At 39.4% G+C, this 24,926-nt stretch overlaps 1 protein-coding gene across 1 annotated transcript in view; it reads right to left on the bottom strand.

Annotated features, from left to right (window-relative positions):
* Nucleotides 1-18,002, bottom strand: part of macf1b (microtubule actin crosslinking factor 1b) — a 52,987-nt gene extending 34,985 nt beyond the window's left edge. Inside the window, exons 1-19 of the mRNA XM_087805175.1 lie at nucleotides 17,438-18,002; nucleotides 14,674-15,374; nucleotides 14,447-14,503; nucleotides 13,104-13,274; nucleotides 10,981-11,147; nucleotides 10,756-10,915; nucleotides 10,615-10,699; nucleotides 9,618-9,847; nucleotides 9,442-9,561; nucleotides 9,268-9,372; nucleotides 8,318-8,536; nucleotides 7,140-7,343; nucleotides 6,842-7,073; nucleotides 5,663-5,889; nucleotides 3,826-3,948; nucleotides 3,661-3,762; nucleotides 1,858-1,959; nucleotides 1,639-1,803; nucleotides 256-411 (exon numbers count right to left, since the gene is read on the bottom strand). Of these exons, the coding sequence (XP_087661301.1) occupies nucleotides 256-411; nucleotides 1,639-1,803; nucleotides 1,858-1,959; nucleotides 3,661-3,762; nucleotides 3,826-3,948; nucleotides 5,663-5,889; nucleotides 6,842-7,073; nucleotides 7,140-7,343; nucleotides 8,318-8,536; nucleotides 9,268-9,372; nucleotides 9,442-9,561; nucleotides 9,618-9,847; nucleotides 10,615-10,699; nucleotides 10,756-10,915; nucleotides 10,981-11,147; nucleotides 13,104-13,274; nucleotides 14,447-14,503; nucleotides 14,674-15,294 (3,246 nt within the window). The 5' untranslated portion in view covers nucleotides 15,295-15,374; nucleotides 17,438-18,002. The remainder of the gene's footprint in view (nucleotides 1-255; nucleotides 412-1,638; nucleotides 1,804-1,857; nucleotides 1,960-3,660; nucleotides 3,763-3,825; nucleotides 3,949-5,662; nucleotides 5,890-6,841; nucleotides 7,074-7,139; nucleotides 7,344-8,317; nucleotides 8,537-9,267; nucleotides 9,373-9,441; nucleotides 9,562-9,617; nucleotides 9,848-10,614; nucleotides 10,700-10,755; nucleotides 10,916-10,980; nucleotides 11,148-13,103; nucleotides 13,275-14,446; nucleotides 14,504-14,673; nucleotides 15,375-17,437) is intronic.
* Nucleotides 18,003-24,926: the final 6,924 nt, after the last annotated feature.

The raw sequence follows: 24,926 nt of genomic DNA, 5'->3' as shown, positions 1-24,926 counted from the left end.
ACGATATACAAATGATTGAATATAAGTATTTATTAAAAACAAATTCCACTTTTAAAATTACATTTTTTTTAATAAAAATATTTTTTTAACTAATTCTTTGCTTAAATAACAACATTTAGAAAAAAAAAAAAAATTCATAGAATCATTTAAAAAATGTTGACACTATATACCAACATTTTTATGTAAAATTTAAAAGACATTATTATTATTATTATTATTATTATTAATTCATCTCAACAATGTTCAGGTTCTGACCTTGTGTTTGGCCAGCTCGATCTCACAGGCCTGCAGGTCGACACCGACGTGTGAACCTCGCTGCAGTTGCTCGGCGGTTCTGGACAACCACGTGTGAAGCTCGTCCAGCGTGTTCTGGAACTGACCCAGACCCAGCAGAGCGCACTCCAGCTGGTGCTGCGGGACCAGGAAGTTCAAACATGTATGAGTTCATTCAAACGATGGTCGTTGACAAGTTAATCAAGATCAGAAATGTTCCACCAGGAAACATCAGTTCTACTTCATTTGGTGCTCGCGTATTCATATTGGTGCCTCGGGGGAAAACCAATAGCGAAGCGGTTAGAGGGCGAGCACCAAAACGTAGAACCTGAGATTATGATCATAACTCAGGGATTTTCACGTGAAGACACAATAACTTGACAAATGTTTTTTATACTAAACTGAATTTTATAGTAAATTACTTAAAAAAAAGAACATCTACAGATTTAGGCAAAATTAAAATCGATTAAATTTGAAATGTTGGTCCCTTGAATTTTTGAGTTTTTTTTAAATATTGATTTATTTATTTTTTGATTAGTTTAATTTAATTATTTCTATAATTTAAGGTTGAATTATTATTAATTGGAATTAAATTCAATACATTTGATAAATGTAATTATTTGATTTAAAAAAAATGAATATTATCAAAAATGTGTGTTTCCCTACACATTGTTTTTGATATTCAAATTTTAATAATTCAAATATTCATGTTCTCAACTCAATATTTTTCCATTTGTAGTATTTTAAATCGAATACAAAAATGTTGGTATCAAAGAGCCTCCAGACAGAACCAAACGAGTACCGAGCGAATGCTTCTCATTTGTCACGCAATCGCATAATTGGCTGAATGTTCGATCAATGGAATATATTAAATTAAATGAAAAAAAATAGAAAATAAAGGTTTAAAAACATGTCAATGTACTATTTAAATCGGTACTCATTCAGCACTGTCTGGTGTAACTATTATATTAATATTTTAACATTAAATTGAAAAGGCTAGAATTTAAAATCGTATCAAATGAAATAATTGTAATTATAATATAAAATGTTTTCAAATAAATGTATTTATTTATAAATTACTAGATTTTTATTTTATTTTAAATTAAATGAGGCCATGATTACAAAATATTAAAATTAGAACATTTATTTTTGACTCATTTTAATATAAAACTATGTGTAAAAAAAAAATCAATAACATTTGAAATGTTCAATTCATGAACATTTCTGACGTTCTTCTTCAAAGTAGTTGAAACTCTATGACGTAAATAAGTGTCTATCGTGCATAAATTGATCAAGAACTTCTCTAAAAGTAAACACTAAAGGAAAGATGGATCGTGAGAATCATCCACAGGTTAGTTGTCGTACCTGCCGAGTCACAGTTTCCGACTCCAGATCATCCCATCGTTGCCGAAAGTCACACAGAGGAGAAACCGAGCCCGAGCGCTCGGAACCGGGAGAGAGTCGACACGTGAAGCGATGGTTCTGACTCTCCATGTCTATCTTCTTCTGGTAAAGTTCCCTCTTGAATTCCTGGACAAAAAAAGGTTTGACCCAGGGCAGAAAAACCAACTGGACAAGTTTTACCTTCAGGTCTCGAAGCTGCTCTTTGACCGACTCCAGGTCGGTTCCAACCATGAACTCCTCCTCGGACCTCAGCTCGGCCGACTTCAACCACTCAAACAAACCCTGTCGTTAAAAAACAAAATCATGAATTATTGCTAAACACACAAGACCGGGGATCGATCAGTGTTGAGAGAATCTTTAGCAGTTTATTCTGAAGGTCTTTGAAATAAATAAGTTGTGGCCTCAATTTAGTATTCTGAGGCCACAACTTAGTAGTTCAGAACCACGACTTAGTATTTTGAAGCCTCTACTTAGTATTTCAGAACCACAACTTAGTATTTTGAGGCCACAACTTAGTATTTCAGAACCACGACTTAGTATTTTAAAGCCCCTACTAAGTATTTCGAAACCACAACTTAGTATTTTGAGGCCAAGACATAGTATTTCAGAACCACGACTTAGTATTTCGAAGCCACAACTTAGTATTTTGATGCCACAACTTAGTAGTTCAGAACCACCACTTAGTAATTTGAAGCCACTACTTAGTATTTCGTAGTCACGACTTAGTATTTTGAAACCATGACTTAGTATTTCAGAACCACGGCTTAGTATTTTGAAGCCACTACTTAGTATTTCGAAGCCACAACTTAGTATTTTGAGGCCACGAATTAGTATTTCAGAACCACAACTTAGTATTTTGAAGCCACTACTTAGTATTTCGTAGCCACGACTTAGTATTTTGAAACCATGACTTAGTATTTCAGAACCACGGCTTAGTATTTTGAAGCCACAACTTAGTATTTTGATGCCACAACTTAGTAGTTCAGAACCACCACTTAGTAATTTGAAGCCACTACTTAGTATTTCGTAGTCACGACTTAGTATTTTGAAACCATGACTTAGTATTTCAGAACCACGGCTTAGTATTTTGAAGCCACTACTTAGTATTTCGAAGCCACAACTTAGTATTTTGAGGCCACGAATTAGTATTTCAGAACCACAACTTAGTATTTTGAAGCCACTACTTAGTATTTCGTAGCCACGACTTAGTATTTTGAAACCATGACTTAGTATTTCAGAACCACGGCTTAGTATTTTGAAGCCACTACTTAGTATTTCGAAGCCACAACTAAGTATTTTGAGGCCACGACTTAGTATTTCAGAACCACAACTTAGTATTTTAAAGCCCCTACTAAGTATTTCGAAGCCACAACTTGGTCTTATAAGGCCACCACTTAGTATTTCAGAACCAAGACTTAGTTTTTCGAAGCCACAACTTAGTATTTTTAGGCCACGACTTAGTAGTTCAGAACCACGACTTAGTATTTTGAAGCCACTACTTAGTATTTCGTAGCCACGACTTAGTATTTTGAAGCCACGACTTAGTATTTTTAAGCCACGACTTAGTATTTCAGAATCACGACTTAGTATTTTGAAGCCACTTCTTAGTATTTCGTAGCCATGACTTAGTATTTTGAAGCCACGACTTAGTATTTCGAAGCCATGACTTAGTATTTTGAGGCCACGACTAAGTAGTTCAGAACCACGACTTAGTATTTTGAAGCCACTTCTTAGTATTTCGTAGCCATGACTTAGTATTTCGTAGCCATGACTTAGTATTTTGAAGCCACGACTTAGTATTTCGAAGCCATGACTTAGTATTTTGAAGCCACTACTTAGTATTTCCTAGCCACAACTTAGTATTTCAGAACCACAACTTAGTATTTTGTGGACACACCTCCGTGTAAACTGAAGTGTAATTAAGTTGAACACAAACAAGTCTGAGACCCCTGCTCTCTATGCTGACTATGTTCATTTTCTCACCTGCATCGTGTCTTGATATTGCAACGACGTCTCCAGAGAATCCTCCAGATTTTTGTGACATTCCGTCCACAGTTTGCTCAAGTTGTTCCAGGTGCAATAAAGCTTCAAGAAAAGCAACACGACGTCAGCGTATTGATGTACGACATCGGAACATGAGTCTCTTACTTCGTCCAGACTCTTCGTCACGTCCGGTTTGTCCGTGTCTCCACACGCTGACATCAGGTCCATCCCCAGAACACCCAGAGTGTCCAGATCCACCTGCAGACCGTCGATGTCTTCTCGCAGAGTCTGACCAACAAACACATGTTTAGCAAAGTAGACCAAGAAATCCAACACAATACACACTTGACATTGATATACATGGTTGTTTGAAGGGAAATTAACATGATTATACAGAATTATTTGGCTCAAAATATTGCGTGTAAAAGACTGTCATATATATTTTTTTTCTCTCCTTCTCCGTTTCTGACTGATATTAAAGATTTGTTATGGTAGTTCTAACTCTAATACTATGTATTACTATATCCAACTATATATAAAAGTGTCAAGACAAGAGGCACGCACAACAAACTTCTCAAAGTACTAAATTATATCACAAAACGACACAGGTTTTAAGTAAAATATATAGTTTTTATATATGAGAGGTTAAATAGTTTTCTATGTTAAGAATTGTAACTTTATTTATTTTATTGTATTTTTTGTGTGTGTATTTTGAATTTATTTTGCATAGCTCTTAACAAGTAAACTTGTATTTCTGAAATATATATAGAATAGAATAGAAAAGCTTTATTCATCCCCAGAGGGGAAACACACTTTTACAACAGCGCAGTTTGAAAAAAATTAAGTGCAAGGAAAAAAATAGAAATAAAAGAGATAATACAAAATAAATAAAAAAGATCTTAAAAATATACAATTATTTACAAAATTAGAAATGTAACACTATTAACAAAATACAATAGAATAAAATAAAAAAAATAAAATAAAAAAAAAAGTAAAAAATAAAATAAAACACACGAGAGGAAAAACACACTACGGATTAGCATCAGGATATTTAAAGTAGAGAGTTAAATATCCTGACACCAGTTGGGATGAAGGACCTTCTATAACGCTCCGTCCTACACTGGGGGTGCCTGAGCCTGCCACTGAAGGAGCTGGCCATATATACAGTGTATATACACATATATATATATATATATATATATATATATATATATATATATATATATATATATATTTCAGAAATACAAGTTTACTTGTTAAGAGGTATATATACTATATCGTGAATAAGTGAAGTCTTTCTATGTTTGTTTGTGTCAATCACAAAATACACAAATACATGTGCAGTACTTGAGTATTTATATACAATCACTGAGTGTCACGTATTGCACAGCGAACACAGATAAAATTAATAAAATTGAAAATTCAAGGACAAATGGTATTAGTATTTCGTGGCCACAAAATAATTTCCTCATAGCCACAACTTGGTATTTCATAGCAAATATTTAGTATTTCGTATCCACGACTTAGTATTTTGAAGCCACGACTTAGTACTTCTTAGCCACGACTCAGTATTTCTTAGTCACAACTTAGTATTTTTAAGCCACAACTTACTATTTCATGGCCACAACATAATTACCTAATAGCCACAATTTATTATTTCATAGAAAAGATTTAGCATTTCGTAGTCACAACTTAGCATATCGTAGCAACGACTTAGTATTTTTTAGTCATGACGTAGTATTTCTTGGCCACAAATAGATTTTTTTTTACCATGTCATGTCCAGGGCTCCATAAAAAAGGGATTATTATACAGTGTACATATATATATTTTTTTGAACGACAGGAAGACTTAATATTTACCAAAAGGTCACGATTAAAAACTTGTTACAAGAAAATAATTTAAATAAACATGTAAATATTTGGAGCTCATTTGAGAAAAGAGTAAAAAGAGTAAGTATTAAATGTTTCTTATTCAGCTGTAAACTATTTCCATATGTTTCACCTGCATGGTTTCCAGACTCTGTCGAATCGTGTCCGAGTCCGTTGAACTTGCTTTCAGATCCAGGACCGCCTGCTGAGCGTCGCTCAGGGAGGCCGAGATGTCGCCGACGTCGCTCCAGAACTTGGCGGCCAGATCCAAGAGCTTAAGCAGCCAAGACTCTCTGTCCCGGGCCTGAGTCTCCGTCTCGACCCACAACTGAGAGAGACTGGACACTTGTTCTTTGATGGCTGTGATGGAGAAGACGAGCCTTTGACTTCAGAGTTCAAAAGTATTTTGAAAACACGACTTAGTATGAGTTAGTAATTTGTGGCCATGATGTAGTATTTCATTGCCATGGCTTAGTATTTCATAGCCACGATTTAGTATTTAGAAGCCACAACTTAGTATTTCTTAGCCACGACTAAGTATTTCGTAGTCACGACTTAGTATTTCGTAGTCATGACTTAGTATTTCATAGCAACGACTTAGTATTTCGTAGTCACAACTTAGTATTCCATAGCAACGACTTAGTATTTCGTAGTAACAACTTCGTATTTCATAGCAAAGACATAGTATTTAGTAGTCATGACTTAGTATTTTGTAGTCACAATTTAGTAATTTGTGGCCATGATGTAGTATTTCATAGTCACAACTTAGTATTTGGTAGTCACAACTTATTATCTCGAATTCACAACTTAGTATTTCGTAGTCACAGCTTAGTATTTCCTAGTCACAGCTTAGTATTTCATAGTCACAACTTAGTAATTTGTGGCCATGATGTAGTATTTCATTGCCATGGCTTAGCATTTCATAGCCACGATTTAGTATTTAGAAGCCACAACTTAGTATTTCTTAGCCACGACTAAGTATTTCGTAGTCACGACTTAGTATTTCGTAGTCACAACTTAGTATTCCATAGCAACGACTTAGTATTTCGTACTAACAACTTAGTATTTCATAGCAAAGACATAGTATTTAGTAGTCATGACTTAGTATTCCATGACGTAGTATTTCGTGGCCACAAATTGTTTGTTTTTTTAACATGTCATGTCACACAATACACTTAACCCTAGTTATTATGTGTACGTAGTAAAACGTATTTTTGTCTATATAGACATGTATATATGTTATGTATTGCTGAATAAGTGTTATGCAATATTTAATGACACAAATCAAAACTCATCTTATACTTCATCGCACCTGTTCCCATGGATCCGTCTCCGGCCGCCCGAGTGTTGGCGAGCAGCTCCTCCGCCTGCCTCTGGACGCTCCTCACTCCTAGCTCCAGCTTGGACACCTCCGCCAGAGTGTGCTTGTTGTCGTGCAGCCTCTCCTGGATCCTCGGGGTGAGGCCCTGCAGCGGCGTGGACGTCCGTAAGTGGCTGCCAAGGCGCTCCAGGCTCTCCCGGATCACGACCATCCTCTCGTTCAGCTGCAGCAGGAATGTAGAAGAAGTTAAGAAACACTTTGAGAAACTGGGTTCATGGTTGAGAGTCACCTGTGCGAAGCGAGGAAGCGACTCCTCCAGGAGTTTGGCCGTCTCCTTGACTCGCTCCTTGACGGCTGCATGTCGCTCCTCGGCGTCTGCAGCTTTCTGACCGAACGTCTCTCCCTGAAGAGGGTTGAGTTCTGACAAGCGCTTCGCTAGAGAGCACAAGCGTGAGATCAGAGGTCTGTGCTCAGCTGTCGACTCCCTGAGGCCCTGTCCAGGAAAAAAAAACACATTCAGTCGCGACCGCGAGTTCGTTACGATACAGACGAACGTGACGAGACAAACGAGTCCTCTGGGATTTTTGTTGTTGTTGTTTCAAACAGATAAAAGAAAAATAAAGTGTCTATTTTTTGTGAAGGCGTATAACAAAATAATGTTATTAAGGACAATAAATGAAAATGAATAAAAAATATATCACAATATAAATAAGTAAACTCAAGTATACAAATGTTCATATATAGATTAATTTACCACTGCTTCAAGAATGACGTTCAGTTGACCTTGGAAATGTTCAATAATAAAGTGAATTCAAGACGATTGGAAGTAGAAAAACTTCGTAGAAAAAAAAGGAAAATTAATAAAAACATAAATCAATAATTAAATGTACAAATACATCAAAGTTGAAATGTTAAAAAATAACTTTTGCAGAAGTAACTTGACAAACAATAAAATTAAAAGTAATTTATTTTTTTATTTATACGTTTCTTAAAAATGCATTTATACGTTTATTTATTTATAATCATTTTGTTTATCCTTCATAGAATCTATAAGACAAAGACATGTATTAATAATACTTAAGTGACTTGATATAAGTACATATTTTCTTATCATAAAAGAAAATACCAGGTCAAACGTTACAATATAAAACATATAATCACATAAACTTTTGGACACACCTTCTTTTGAAATTGAGTTTCTTGAATAAAAATAAGAACATTTGGTCAGTAATATTTGAAGATAAACACCTTTTTGGACCAAGAAAAAACTAATTCCAATTTTTGTCATTTACGTATTTGATCAAAACTTTTTTTTCAGCTTGATTTTTTTTCTTGTCTTTCTCTGTTAAAAAATCACAAAATGCACGTTTAAAAAAATTATCTGATTCTTAACGATCCTTATTAACCTCAATTAACTTTTCCTTCATATCGTTCCTCTTAAAAAAACATCCATTTGTCTCTCCTCACCTGTAAAAGATCTTGTTGTTCCCTGAACGCCTCGTAGCTTATGGTGCTCAGCGAGAGTTGACCAATCAAGGCCTGAGTTTCGTCCAGCCAGGGAGTGACCTCGGCGTGACCCTCCGAGAACTGCAGGAGAAGCGACTGAGCGTGTTCCAGCTGCAGCACCACGTGGGAGTTGGTGGCAGATGTGATGTTGCAGTGTTCCTGCAGCGCCTCCAGTGGCGTCTGCGAGAGATTGCAGGAAATATTAACGTCAAACATAAATGAAACGCTGTGGAAGGTTCTACGTCATTTGGTGCTTCGCCCTCTAACTGCTTCGCTACTGGTTTATCCTCGAGTCCACGCCACCAGTAGAGAAGCAGTTAGAGGGCTTTGCACCAATTCGTAGAACCTGAAGTTATGAAACATATAACTCAGGGATTTTCAAATGTTGTTGTGTTGTGGCTTAATGCTGTTGTGTTGTTTTAATGTTGTTGTGTTGTGGCTTTATGTTGTTGTGTTCTTTTAATGTTTTTGTATTGTGGCTTACGTTTGTTGTGTTGTGGCTCAATGTTGTGTCTTAATGGTGTTGTGTTATATTTTAATGTTGTTGTGTTGTTGCTTAATGTTGTTGTGTTGTGTTTAAATGTTGTTGTGTTGTGGCTTAATGTTGTTGTGTTGTGGCTAAATGTTGTTGTGTTGTGCCTTGATTGTGTTGTGTTGTGGCTCAATGTTTTTGTGTTGTGTCTTAATGGTGTTGTGTTGTTTTAATGTTGTTGTGTTGTGGCTCAATGTTGTGTCTTAATGGTGTTTTGTTGTGTCTTAATGGTGTTGTGTTGTTTTAATGTTGTTTTGTTGTGGCTCAATGTTGTGTCTTGATGGTGTTGTGTTGTTTAATGTTGTTTTGTTGTGGCTCAATGTTGTGTCTTGATGGTGTTGTGTTATGTTTTAATGTTGTGTTGTGTTGTGTTGTCGACCTGCAGGCTGACAGATTCTTCATCGCTGTACGTCGATAATATTTCCGAGATCTTCATCATCTTCTCGATGTTGAAGCGATGTTGAAGAATCTCCACGGCCAAGATCTTGAAATCAATTCATAAAATCACTCAAATTGTGTTGAACACTAGGTAACACAAACACACAACTCCAACCTTCTGCTCGTTTAGTTGCTCTGATATAAACATTGGATCCAGGTCGATGGTTTTTAACTTCTCCAGGTTTCGAGACGTTACTTTGAACCAGGCGTTTTCTTTCAGCACAGCTTGTTCCAGCTGTGGACGTCATGGTTGGACTCAAGACTTCATGAAGCTTCAGTGGTCAACGTTACCCTCTGTCTCTCGGCCGCGCAGAGACCAGCATCTCCAGCCGAAGGTCCCAGGAGTTCCCTCTCGATGCGTCCCAGCCACAGGTGCAGGTCCTCCTGGCTGGAGGTGCAGCGACTGGAGGCTTCCAGGGCCTGATCCAGCCTCTGCAGGACGTCCAGGCTGCTCAGGTTCAGCACAGAACAACGGATACGAAGAGCGTCCAACTTCTCCTGGACCTGCTGAGCCTCCTCCTCTGGAAGAAGTCGTCGCACAGTCGAGACCAGCATTGAGATCATTAATGAAGGACGAGCCAACAACACAACAACATGAAGCCACAATATAATAACATTGAGCCACAAAAAAAACAACATTAAGCCACAACACATTTGCAAAATCCACAACACAACAACATTAAGCCACAACACATTTTCAAAAACCACAACACAAACTAATAAAGCCACAACACAACAACATTAAGCCACAACACATTTGCAAAAGCCACAACACAACAACATTAAGCCACAACACAAATACATTAAGTCACAACACAACAGCATCAAGCCACAACACATTTGCAAAAGCCACAACAGCATTAAGCCACAACACAACAACATTAAGCTACAACACATTTGCAAAAACCACAACACAAACTAATTAAGCCACAGCACAACAACATTAAGCCACAACACATTTACAAAAGCCACAACAGCATTAAGCCACAACATAACAACATTAAGCCACAAAACATTTGCAAAAGCCACAACACAAAAACATTGAGTCACAACACGACTACATTAGGCCACAACACAAAAACATGAAGTCATAACACAACAACAATAAGCCACAAAACAACAACAATAAGTCACAACACAACAACATGAAGCCACAAAACAACAACAATAAGTCACAACACAACAACATGAAGCCACAAAACAACAACAATAAGTCACAACACAACAACATTAAGTCCCAACACAACAACAGCAATGAATCATTTTCCATCATTCCCCTCCATGTTACCTGAAAGTGCTTCCATCAGTGTTCGACCTGTGCTCTGGATGTTTCCCAGCTCTGTGGTTCGCACCTGAATCTCTTCGACCACCGTCTAAGAGTCAAGTTAAAATCTTCATCACCGTCAAAATGAGTGACTTCGGTTCAAACCTTGGCTCGATGTGTAGCCTCTGAGAGACGCAGCATCACTCGCTCTGCGCTCCGGAGCTCGGCCAGTGTTTGCTCCACGGACATGAGCCACTGCTGCAGATCGTCCACACCCTGCTGAAAGACCTGAGCCCTGGGCAGGATCAGCTCCAGACCGGCCCTCCTGAGTCCAGACATCATCCGTGAATGCGCCGTCCAATCAAAAGAAAGTGATCCAAAGTGTCTGACCTTTGCTCGGCCTCCTGCTGCAGCGACTGCCACTTCTGTTGGAGAGCGCAGAGCTTGACCTTTGCCCTTTCCCCCTCGTCTCCTGGGTGGGCCTCCACTAGCCGGGGACCCTCCGCCTTCATCGCGTCCATGCTGCGACGGCGATCTGTCAAGAGGCGCAACAGGAGCTGCGCAGAAATTGGAGAGAGATTTAATCGGTATATTACAGTAAGAAAGTAAGTAATACTAGTTAGTTTAACTTTATTGAGGTCAAACTTTTTATGAACCGGGTCAGGGGTGTCAACACTTTTTTGGGAGAGACATATTTGCTGAGGAGGAAAGAGCTAGTCTAGACAGTGCACATATTTCAACAGTGTAGTACTGTCTCAAACTGAGCTGCTACACACTAACAGGAAATGACTCGACAGTTTCTTCTTCTACTACTTTTTAACTCTGATTGTAACCAGTCGTTGAAACACTATCACCGACACTTGACAACACTTTTAACCAATTGAAACAAGTGATTAAGTTGTGTTTCATTGTGTTACTATTGTTGTTGTGTTGTTTTGTGGTAAGAATTATGTTTTCTCAAACATTTACGTCGGTATCTGCTGCGAAGACGCGTCATCAGTGACGTAGCTTCAGTTTAGCTTCATCTACATCACTAAGATGCAGGACGCTGAGGGTGGAAAGTGTCCATCGATCCACACTCAATTTTTCTGGCTGATTGAGTGCTTATTGTGCTCTTCATTTTTGAACACTGCTCATTGGGACGCACTTGTGCACTGAAAATATTAAGTGTAAGAGCCCAAGAGTGATCTCCATTCAGAACTTCAGAATAAAAGCTTCTTTATCTTGATAAATTGATAACATTATCACAGACAATCATGAGCAATGGGGTTTTTTTTCACAGTATTTACCAGTTAGCATCGACATTTTGTGGTGTTTTGTTTTTATATAAAACTATTGTGTGACATTAAAAATGTTATATTTGTGCTCATTTAAATTTTTGGGATGAAGCAATTATCATTGACATTATTAAAAATGTGAATGATCTGCCAAAAATAAATAAATATATTAAAAGCTGGGCAAAGACTTTATTTTAAAACATTAAACTAATATATAATGATCAATATTTTAACAAGAAATTATAGTTTTCTTAAATAATACATTCTATCAAGTGCATATTTGTAATAATAAAATGAACTAGACAATTCCCCGCCAGGGAAAACGCGAGAGTGTTGCTGTGTGCTTTGGCCCGTGACGAAAAAAATCTAAGGAAGCTACAAAAGAGTCGAATATTTATTATTATTCTGGTGAGAAAAACAATAGCAGGACAAGTCAATCAAGGCGCACGTTTTGATGTATTTTTTGTTTGTATGCGTTCAACAGTGAGCGGCGTGAAAAGTGCCAAACACGGAAGAAGGGAGAATATTAAGAAGAGACCCAGGAAAAAACAATAGAAATAACTAATGAAAGTGTGGTTAGAAAATATGTATAGATTTAAATGAATATGTTATATGTTCATTCTACTGCCACTTTCATGGATGCAGGAATTGACAATATAACAAAATTTGAATTAACAATTTTAAGATAGGAAAAATTAACTTTCGCACATTTCTTGGGTCTCATTTAATGTAGCGTGTAGATCCATGCTACCACATGTGAATAAAAACATGTGTGACAAATGTATTCTAACCAGAAACCCCTTCTGCGTTTTGATGCTAAACAGACTGCAGCATCATTGACGACCACAAAATCACGTTTCCTCTTCAAACTTCTATGTATTTGTACGTAAGTTTGTACGCATTAAAGCTCATCAACGCCCCATTCATGTTTATTTTATTCTTGGTGTCAGTGTCGAGGAAGCAGCGTCTCGTATGTCGAGTCTCCTTTGTCAAGAGGTTCCACCTCATTCGACACAATGCTTGTGATCACAGCTGAAAGGTGAGTAGGCTGCCTGATTTCACAGGCCTCGAGGAGACGTTTAAGCAAAACCCACGGACTCTCATTGTTGAGGCCGACACCACCCACTCACAGAGAGGGAACTTCACCAGATAAAGAGGCAGTTGAGCTACTTTCATGACCCTCCACCTCACAGGTGTACCTTCAGAACACAAGGTGATGATGATAATAAAACAAACCTTTTGTTCCTGAAGCTGAGCTTTCACCACTTTGACCTCGGAAGATGGTGGTTTCTGATTTGCAGTCAGCTCCTCTATTTCACACACCCACGTATGCAGGGCCTCCAGGTTTTGGAGAAATGTGTCAGGATCCACCGAGGAATCCCCCAACGCCAGCAACGGCCTTTTGCCCTAAAATCAGACATCAGTTAGGAGAGACTAAAGCCCGATTCGCACGAGATATGTATTACCTGTCGACCAAAGGCTATTTGCAATAATTGCGGAGAATTTCTGAGATTTATTTGCGAATGTGCCATGTCGGTCAGTAATTGCGCACCTTTTTAGATCTGTATCTATAGGTTATGTCTATATATGTCTATATGACTGTTTTACAGACATGGGTTATTCCGTGCAAATGTAGGTAAAATAACACAGAGTTGGTCATTTTCAAATCACCAAAGGTCCACAGGTAAAACTAATCTGTGCGAATAGGGCTTAATTCATAGTTTAGGCTAACCCTTGTAAGTAAGTAAGTAATTTTTATTTATATAGCGCTTTTCTAGACCAGTGTCACAAAGAGCTTAAACAATCAAAACAATATTCAATAAAGTATAAACTTTAAAGGGCAAGATAATAACACATCAAGGAAAAGCCTGAACAAATAAAAACGTCTTAAGATGTTTCTTAAAGGAGTCAGTAGACTCCATCAAGCACAAAGAGAGAGTAAGATCGTTCCAAAGCTTAGGAGCAACAGCCTGGAAGGATTTCTCTCCTTTGGTCCTGAACCGTGTGCGTGGAACCATAAGTAGATTCTGATCCACAGACCTCAGAGCCCGAGCTGGGGTGAAAGGCTGATCAGATCACTGATTTAAGGAGGAGCCTGACCATGAATAGATCTGAAAGTAAGAACCAGAATTTTAAAGTTGATCCTGAAAGAAACTGGAAGCCAGTGAAGAGTTTTAAGGCTCGGAGTTCTTCTACTAGAGCGGGTCAGAATTCTCGCTGCAGAGTTCTGTATAAACTTCAGGCGAGACAGCTCCTTCTTGTTAAGACATGAAAACAAACTGTTACAATAGTCCAGGTGAGAAGACACAAACGCATGGATTACAAGCTCCAGATCATGTTGTGACAACATTTTCCTAAGTTTAGAGATTTTTCTCAGTTGAAGTTGGTATCCCTTGTGTTGTCCCTGGCTCAAAATGAATGACCTGAACCACTGCTTATGTATTTATGGAAGCCATGGAGGTCGTTCACCTAGACCCAGAGACAACACAAGGGATGACACAAACGCATTTGTTTTCGGCCACCTGGTCATCATAACTCAGAGATAACACAAGGTTTGGGTTTTAACTAAAAAGCCTCACCTTCCGTTTCTCCACACAGGAATCCTGGTCTGAGCTCGAGTGTCCATCATTTTGAAGCTAAAGAGTAAGCAAACAAATTGTTATATCCAAGTTGTGAATCCGCTCTCAACATCACATAATGACAGACAACAAAAGTGCGACTAGTCTAGTTGTGAGAGTCCTACGTTGTAAGGGTGAGATGGAAATGGATGGATGAGATAAGGTGGTGAGTTTAAGTGGTTATCAACCTCAGCGAGTTCCTCAGCAACGCCATTCAGGATTCTAACGGTTCTCGTGACAATCGGATCTCCTCCCTTATTTCCTGATGGGTACTCTGTAACTTCCACAATTTCCGTCACGACGGTCTCCGTCACCTCGGTCACCTCGGTGACCTCTCGTGACGCCACCGTCTTCCAGGACCAAGGGCTGCCCTCTCGGGAGTCTCTCCTCTGGTAACTCGCTCGTCTGTCCGAGCTGCACTTGTCCGGGAGCGCCAGTGGAGATCTCGCGTACTCCGAAGGGATTGTCCTCCGAGTTAAGGTCCCATTTCGTGAAGTCTTTATTGGGGATGGTGAGCTTTGCCAGGCATTGTCCAGAGTGCTGGTGCTCCTGATCGTGGACGCTGGGGAACTTGGGAGATGTTTATCAGAAATAGGCGTGTGAGCCTCCTCCCTCCTGGGATCGACCTCCTCTTCTTCTTCTTCCTGGTCCTTCTGCACCTCTCTTTCCTTGCTCGTATCCTCTGCATGCTTTTCAGGCAGCTGCCACTCTTTGGGCCGCTGGTAGCACTCCTTCAGAAAGCCCTCGTCCGTCCTCACATGCTTGGACTTCTGGCCCAGGCAGCTGGGTCGACTTATGAGGTTACCCATAATCGTTCAGCCCAGAGGCTCGTGAGATAATGAGTGGGGTGAGGGCTCTCAGCCATGCATGCAGAATCTCCTTCAGCTACCTAAAATAAGACAAATGGGGCTTTGGGTCATCAACATCATATCTCATCAAGTAAAATGCTGCTATTAAAAGAAGTTAAAAATCCTTCGATAATGTATTTGGACCTTGAAATTATATGTAATAGGTTTTATTTGAAGGCCCAGTATTTTCTGTTCGCATTGTGCTGAATTCCTTTTCACGCCAGATTAGAAATCCCATGCTAGCCCTGCCCGTGACCTTGACCAGAACTACAGCAGAGATAGCAGGATGTCCTCTGCTTTTGTCTTTCTTTAGCGCTCTTGCAACAACCCACCATCGTGTATCCCCAACCCAAATATTCTGAGCATACAAATCAATGTGACAGGCTTGTGGGGGATCCCACTGTCGATTTTGGCAACTGAACCCAGTGGCATCTCGCCAGCCCTCGGTTCTACAAAGCCCATTAAGGATCCAAACAGATATGACAGCCATAAAAATCCAGACACCCCCTTGTTACTCTTGGGATCGGCCAAGTGGGTGGTGGTGAAAGGAAAAAGTAGGATTTAATGATGTCAAGAGAAAATAAAAAATGACCTTATGAAGATTATATCAGTTGAATCTATATCATTTTTATCAAACCCCCTCTTCATAGATCGACAGTGATGATCTCAGACTGTATCATCCTCCTTCAGCTAGACCCAGTGACTGTTTTGACAGCAGGGCTAAAGGTGAATGCAATTTGCCTGGTCAGTAGGAGCCGAGATGAGCCCATCGGGGCATCCCAGGAAGGGTTCCTGTTGGAGTCGGTTCTAGGTCAACTGAGGTCATGCTTGGTGTCTAAAGCTCTGCGGGGGATCGCAATATGGAAATATGGATCAACAAAGAACCAATTTGGTTTGCCCACTGACCAAAACTGTTTTTATAGCTTTGGACAGCCCCCCAAAAAACACCTTGTGACTGCACTCTTAATGGATGATTCTGCTGAGCAGGCAACTTTATCCAGGCTAGAGATGAGAAACAAAGAGTCTGCAGACGAGGGTATAAATGAGTCACCTTCAAATGTAGAGTAAAGATTGAGCAGATATAAGGAGACAGACGTTGTAAAAAACAAGAGGTTGGATATGAAGAGAGCATTAGGCAAGTGATTACTCACACCCGGTCTCCTCGCAGCAGATGAGGTAGTCGGGGAAGCCTCTAGGGAGCATGAAGTAAGATCACAGAGTGATGTCTCGGACAAAAAAAAGGGCTGTGTTTCGGATCGATAATTACCAGGTTAACTCACATCACTGCCCCACTTAATGGGGAGGCTGTGGCTTAAAAACACGCCTTAAAAAATTCAACGGCGAGGGCGTGCCTCTTCTGCTCTGCATGTGCAGCCGATCGCTAAATCACACAGTTATGATTTCACTCTCAAGCAGGACGACAAAATGAGGCAGACTATACGTCGGTATTTGAAAATAGATACAAACGCTCCTTGTCTTTACCAATAAGCTGTGATGGGATCCATCATTTCAACTCATGTTACAGATGACGTTACCCTTCCATTACCTGGTAAAAGTAGCCCCTTATCCAGACCAACCCCATCTGAGCTCTTGGTTGAATTGTATAAATATAAAGTGCAACAGGATTTCAATGTACAATCCAAGAAACATCTACTGGTTTCTCTGGTTGAATTAAGATCTAAACAAGGGAGCCTCTTAAAGATGTTTGGGTGGGGGGGTCTCCTGTTACGTGGAGACCTGAAGTGGTAATCATGGAAGTGGTCCCTAATCAAGGATGGCAGCTGTGCATTCACCCAGGAGACCCATAACATCTTAGAGCGGAAACAGCTCATGATGATGATGATGCTTCCTAGAGAGCCTAGACTGACAGCAGGAGGCTTTGTCCAATTTTGGTTTCAGGTAGAATAGAAGAAAAACTGAAGTATATATACTCACATGAAATGGATCACTTATTCACATGTTGCTCATCAAGTGAATATAGGAAAAAAAAAAAAGTTAAGGAGCATCTCTTGTCCAAAACTTCATTCCAGATCATTCCACAACTAAAATTGTACGCCCTGTCTCAGGGGCCGTTTTTTGGCGGCTAGCTTTCAATCACACTTACCCTGAAGCAGAGTCCAACGGCATGAGTAAAGGAATCCGGCCTCAATCACCATTCAAAAAAAGCAGAGCAAGGGGAAAAAAAAAATCTTTGTTTGAGCATCCTTTGAATGGCTTTAGTTCCAACACCCAACCGGGGGCTCCGCACACTCAGACACATTCTGTCTTCAACACAAACACACTAAACAAAATCACACATGCCCTGATAACTCATGCTTCTCCGTTGCCCACAGTCACCGGCAAACAATGTCCTGCTCTCCTCTGGCAGTGCATCCCCCTCCCCTCACTTCACTTCTCCTCCCACCAGCTCTGCTCCTCTCTCCCTTTCTTCTTTGTTGTGCTGAGCTGTGATCGAGGAATTTCTTCCTTGTTAACGCCGCCGACAAGGATAGTGCGCCCAAAATGGAGACAATGTATTCCGACGGTTATTATCCCACAGTTCCCAGGCCAAGAGCAGCTTTTTCTCATGCAGGTCAACTCCACGTAAGGGGGCGACACTTCCACCGGGGTCTTCCCGTAACAGGCAAGTGTCCCATTTACCTACCCGGGCGACCCTTTCTCCCCTTGTCCTACCACGAAGCCCCTCCTCTGAGTCCAACTGAATCGTCCGTACGCCTGCTCCGGCTTGAAAAAATGGGGAGACTGAGGGGGGCAAAGAGTTTTTCTAAAGACCCTGCCCTCGAAACATTCACATGTTAAGTGACAGCTGCCTCAGACCATTCCCTTGCTCGATGGTGAGGAAGAGAAGTGCAGGCTTCAAAAGACCCACACCCACCCGGCTACCCATCCAGCTCTGACATTCACCCCCAACCCCCTTTGCGCTACCCACTTTCCCATTCAGACCTGGACCAGCAATCGGACAGAAAAAGACGACTAATTACAGATAAACGTATTAAATTACTTTTCTACACTGCTACACCACGCCCAAAACACAAAGGTCACAAAACACATCACACATGACGGACAAGTGCCTTTTAGGGAAGGTAAAAAATGAAATGAATGTCAGTCAATCAGAATATTTCCATCCTAAACGTTACGACTCTTCACATTTTAGTTTTCATCAGCGAGCCAGTTTGGGGACGTATATCTAGGTCAGCTACAATTTATACCTCAGACTTTTCTCTTTCAACCCGTGGAGCCTAAAAGGGTCATTAGCATATTCTACTCCGGGACTTTTTATTCCCTCGTGATACGAAATAAACAAGAAATACCACTTTAAACAATAACTTATCTGTATTAATGTGTTTGAGCTTCGTTGATAATAGGAAAATAGTTTTTTTTAAATATTTCCGAAATGTAAAATTAAATAAAGGAATATTAATTCCACTGGATTACAAGGCACAATATCAATGAACATGTCTATGTTCATATATACTGCGGAGCCTGGCGGAGTAATACTACAAAGCCTTATGGAGTAACACTATGAATTCTCATGGGGTAATACTACAGAGCCTGACGGAGTTACACAACAAATTCTCATGGTGTAATACCTCAAAGCCTCACGGAGTAACACAACAAAATCTCATGGAGTAATACTACAAAGCCTGGCAGAGTTACACTACAAATTCTCAAGGAATAATACTATAAAGCATGACGAAGTAATACTATGAATTCTCATGGAGTAATACAACAGAGCCTCACGGAGCAACAATACAAATTCTCATGGGGTAGTACTACCAGGCCTTACAGAGTAACACTAACAATTCTCATGGAGTAATACAACAGAGCCTCACGTAGTAACAATAAATATTCTCATAGAGTAGTACTACCAGGCCTTACAGAGTAACACTACAAATTCTCATGGAGTAATACAACAGAGCCTCACGTAGTAACAATAAATATTCTCATAGAGTAGTACTACCAAGCCATACATAGTAACAATACAAATTCTCATTGAGTAGTACTACCAAGCCTTACAGAGTAATAATACAAATTCTCATGGAGTAGTACTACACAGTCTCATGAACTTAAAACTGGTTTCAGGTCAGTAAGTACAACCTGCATTACTACATTGTAATGCATTTCACTTTGTTCCCGCAGTATGGTTTGTTCAGCCAGAGAGAAGCAACAATGTAGCTGAACTGTGGAAGTTCCTTCTTACAAAAGGACCTTGAAGTAAACATGATGCTTTGTAAAAAAAAGATGGTAAAAGTTTACAAAACATTTTCAAAGTAAGAGTTGATGAATGGATTTGTATGAAGGGGAAAATAATGAGTTAAAAACATTGGTGATTTTGTCGGATCTAAATATCTTCTCATGAACGTGATGTTGCTCCTTGTGTCACAGCAGCAGAGACAAAAGAGGATTCATTTTAGGGTCTTGTTTTCCCCCTCCTCCTCTATCTTCGTCTCTTTGCTGCCTTCAAATCAAATCAAACCTCAATGGCTCGTCCACAGAACATGGTAATTAGCCTCTTCATGGGACATAGAAGAAGAAAGCGGGGGATGAGGAGGGGGGTCTTCTTAAGGGCGGAATCCGAAGCACCATTCATACACACCGTCATTTATCACCAGAAGAGATCGCTTCCCAGAAGAGCGGATGAAAAGCCAACGGGCTTCCCCACTGTGCTGCCGGGGCCAGAGCCTGGATGCTGGACATGACGGCCGCAGGACGAGGATTGAGCTGCTCAGTGATTGAGGACTTCAGGCACATCCTTGTCGGTTGAAAAATTCCCAGGATGCACAAGCCATAAGGTCTAAGTGTCCTTTGAGGTCTAAAAGCCAAAAGGAAGCGGCCATCAAACCTGAAATACCGCCGGACTGGAATCAATTTGATACGGAAACTTCCTTGAGTACATTTGCCGCCACTGGAGGACTTTGGATGGTTCATGGCGGGATTATGCAAAAATCTGCTGAGCTGAATTTAATGAAATGGGGCGTAGCAAGAGACCAGAAAGGAAAACACTCTTGGTGGAATCTTTGTGTCGTCTGGCTACGATTCCTACTACCCTGTTGGTGATTGACAGCTTAGGAAAACAAGCCGTCTTCCTAGGGGGGGGGGGTGTTGTTGGCTCGAGTCAGAATCAGAGACAAGATTATAAACTAGAGAAACCTCGGGACACAACCTTGTTGTTGTCGATGTCAGTGACGAGAAGTTTCAAAACATTGCCATCGCAGAGTAAACAAAAACAATCCAAACTGTCGACGGCCTTGACGACATCACACGTTGTCGGGAAATCCATCGCAACGTACTTCAATGTCCTCAGGACCGCCCTCCCACCGATTTGGCAGTTTTTTTTAATGATTTTATCTTATTATATTTCATTTAAAATGAACATTAAAACACATTAACACATGTTTTCATTAGGTTTCATGACACAGTCTCTACATTTTGAAAGTCAACTATATGGCAAATTGTAAAATAAAGAATACAAGACATTATGAAATGAATTATAAAAATGGGTGAGTAAAGAAATGTACATCTGAATTAAAGTAGCAATATTTAACATTTTAGCAAAAATATTTTTAAATGACTTGTAAAGTAAAATTCTCAACATTACCACCAAACACTGCTTTACAGTGTTTTCATATGAAGTACTTTGAGGTTACCATAAAATGAAACCACAAACTTACAATCAAACAAACAAGAAGATCCTTCATCTTGTTTTGTATACAAATGTTACACATGAAAAAATGATTCAACGAAAGTTAAAATTCACCTTAAAACTAACTAGAAAAGCAAAGAAATGTGGCTCATGAAAAAATGATGCACAAGAGGGAACCACAAAAACCTTTTAAATCTTACGTATAAGTGCCTTAAGGCTAATATAAAAATATAATCTATCATCTATTTATCTATCTATAGGTCTGTCCGTCATTCATCCATCAATATATCCTATAAAAATCCATCTTATCTTTCCATCCCTCCATGTATGTATCCATCCATATACTTATCTATCTACAGGTCTGACCGTCATCCATCCATCAATGTATCCTATAAAAACCCATCTTATCTATCCATTCATCCATTCATGTATCCATCCATCTAATTATCTATCTATAGGTCTGTCTTTCATACATCCATCAATTTATCCTATAAAAATCCATCCATCATCCATCCATCCATGTATCCAACCATCCATATACTTATCTATCTACAGGTCTGACCGTCATCCATCCATCAATGTATCCTATAAAAACCCATCTTATCTATCCATTCATCCATTCATGTATCCATCCATCTAATTATCTATCTATAGGTCTGTCTTTCATACATCCATCAATTTATCCTATACAAATCCATCTAATCTATCCATCCATCCATCCATGTATCGATCTATCCATCTAACCATAAACTTATCTATCTATAGGTCTGTCCGTCATCCATCAATCAATTTATCCAATAAAATTCCATCCATCATCCATCCATCCATGTATCCAACCATCCATATACTTATCTATCTACAGGTCTGTCCGTCATCCATCCATCAATTTATCCTATAAAAATCCATCTTATCTGTCCATCCATCCATTCATCCATCCTTCATCCATCCATAAATTTATCCTATAAAAATCCATCCATCCATCCATCCATCCATCCATCCATCCATCCATCCATCCATCCATCCATCCATCCATCCATCCATCCATCCATCCATCCATCCATCCATCCATCCATCCATCCATCCATCCATCCATCCATCCATCCATCCATCCATCCATCCATCCATCCATCCATCCATCCATCCATCCATCCATCCATCCATCCATCCATCCATCCATCCATCCATCCATCCATCCATCCATCCATCCATCCATCCATCCATCCATCCATCCATCCATCCATCCATCCATCCATCCATCCATCCATCCATCCATCCATCCATCCATCCATCCATCCATCCATCCATCCATCCATCCATCCATCCATCCATCCATCCATCCATCCATCCATCCATCCATCCATCCATCCATCCATCCATCCATCCATCCATCCATCCATCCATCTCAAATGTGATGACAGTAGTAGTTTATTATTTAGTATTTACTATATTTGATCATGAAAAATCAAAGTAGTTTTTATCATCGTTCACCTGTTAAACTTTGATTATATTAACTAAAACAAAAGTTTAAAAAGTAAAGAATATACATATATTTTTGCTTTTTCCTTTCAATTAATTAATCAGACATTTTGCCTCAACATTAAGACATGAGATCTCATGAATATTTCTGGTAAAAAACAAACGACCACTGTGACTCTGGATGGTTGATCAAGTCCTTGTCAAGTCTTGTTTTAAGGGGCCGGTGTATCTCTCTCCCGGGTCTGTATTCGGGGGCGACTCTGGATGTAGTCGTTTAAGCTGCTTTACTAACGAGTCCCTGCGGCCCTGAACTGAAACCAGCCGCGCAGCAGACCAACGTTATTACCATGACAAAAGGTCTGCGGTCGGATGCTGATGAAACCAGACACACTGAGGATCAAACTTGACTCGACTCCTGCATGTCACACATAAGAACTTTAAATCAACCTTTTTTTCCTCTTCTGACAATATGATAAAAATGAGAAATCTCAGGCGTCAAAAGGTCAAGTGACTTCAGACGCACGTAGGGGTGAGAAGTTTTAAGACGTCAATAAAGACATTAAACTCTTGTGTGTCATTGTGTGAGGATTCAGACTCACAAAGACCTTTTCAAGTCGCTTATTGCTCTTCCGTCTTGTTTAGTTTCATAGACTTTTGAAGTAAATAACCTTCAGCCGAGATCGTCTTCTAACTGAGACGTCACGAGAAGAAAAAAAAAACCCAACCAAGCATGACGGCTTCATCAATATTTGAGAAGTCCACGGACAAGATCGATAAAAGTCTGATCCTGTGAAGATCCTGCCGTCGCTCTCATTTTTCTCTCACCCCCTTTTTGCTTCTTCATCCCATCAGAGGCTAATGTGCTTTCAGCCTGTGCGTTCATGTGTGCCGAGGGCCTCAGTGCCAAGCACTTCTCCGTCCAGAGCAGGCACAATGGAGCTCGCTCCCCCAGCCCCGCTGTCCCGACGTGGCCTACACAAGCCTCCCCGCAGGAGACCAGGACCACGTCCGTGTCCAGCCCAGGATTTGGGACTTGAACAATCCCACAACATTTTTTTTTTTTAACTTTATTTGTCATAATATTGGGATCAAATACACTTTAAGTTTATCTCGTAGTTTGACCTACAGTTTACCCATGATGCAACAGAGATGCATTGATACAGCATTTTTAAAAAGTACAATTAAAATGTCATTGTTTTTCAAACAACCATTTCATTTTGATTGAGGATTTAAGAAATGTTTAAAATTAAATTCAACACTTGCCAAGAAAAGCACAAATATGTGGCTGATAAAAAACAATCCAGAAATATCTTTGTTGATTGATGCCGTTACTTTAAATTTTGAATTCCCATGAATAAAAGTAATCTTTAAAGTATTTTTTTTTGTTTTTTTACTATTCGAATAATAATTTAAAAAATGATAATCCCTCCTTACTTTCTTTATAAACCAAACTTTCTTTCCACATTCCCAGACACTTTATTACATTGTTTTAAAAACATGTTATTATTAATAATTATGACCTGTAGATGAACAAAATTGAAATAAACAACATGTATTTGAACTTGCAAATTCAACATATTATCTGTCGCTGTAACTGTCACCTGGCTGTAACAAGGCTTTGCCGCCCAGCCAACCGTATATTAATCATATCTGTGAATAACGTTTGACATAGAAACGTAGCCGTATAATTTAGATACAGTTTTGTAGCAACAGATAAGCTGTCACTTAATAGAGCAGTGAGTAGAAAGGCATCATGGGACTCTGGTGTGCTCCCCACTAAAATCACTTGCATGAATCAAATGTTTGTAACTTAGTGAACAAAGAAAAGCATCTTACATGTTTCTGACTACTGTATGTTAGAATTCAATTAAATATTTAGTACTGTGAGCAAAAAATCTACGAAATAGTGAGACCGCTGAAGGTAAACCTCGATGAGACGACTTTACATATAATCCTGTATCATTCAAGATGGAGACGACAGCCTCGGAGCGACGATGATTTTGTTGTTTTTTCTTTTCTTTTTGCCGTGAAAACCTAATAAAAGTAATTTATTGTATATATTGCATATATGTATCTATTTTTATATATTTTATTTTTTCCATTTTTGTGAAAACCATTTCGGAGAGCGGTAAATCCAGCAGCTTTCATACTTAATACTAACTTTATACTTACGTTTTTCTTAAAGTTAAATTGTTTTATGGAAAGCTGACTGCAGAATATGATGATTCAAATGTAAGTCTTTTTGTCATAAAGTCAGAAGAACCTCTGAGTTACTTCCATGATTTTTTTCATTTATACAAATTTGAATAAAAATTAAATAGGTGAATTGGGTGAGTATTCATATAAAATACATATAATAATAATGTATAGCGCTTTTCTCAGACCAAGGTCACAAAGCACTTTAACACATATTCCCCCATTCAAACACACACTGATGGCAGTAGGCTGCGACGCAGCGCACCAATCAGGGTAA

This window comes from Callionymus lyra, chromosome 13 (genome assembly GCF_982586985.1).
Source record: "Callionymus lyra chromosome 13, fCalLyr1.hap1.1, whole genome shotgun sequence".
NCBI classification, from domain to species: domain Eukaryota; kingdom Metazoa; phylum Chordata; class Actinopteri; order Syngnathiformes; family Callionymidae; genus Callionymus; species Callionymus lyra.
The sequence above is the reverse complement of the archived record's forward strand: the minus strand, read 5'-3'. Positions and strand labels throughout refer to the sequence as shown.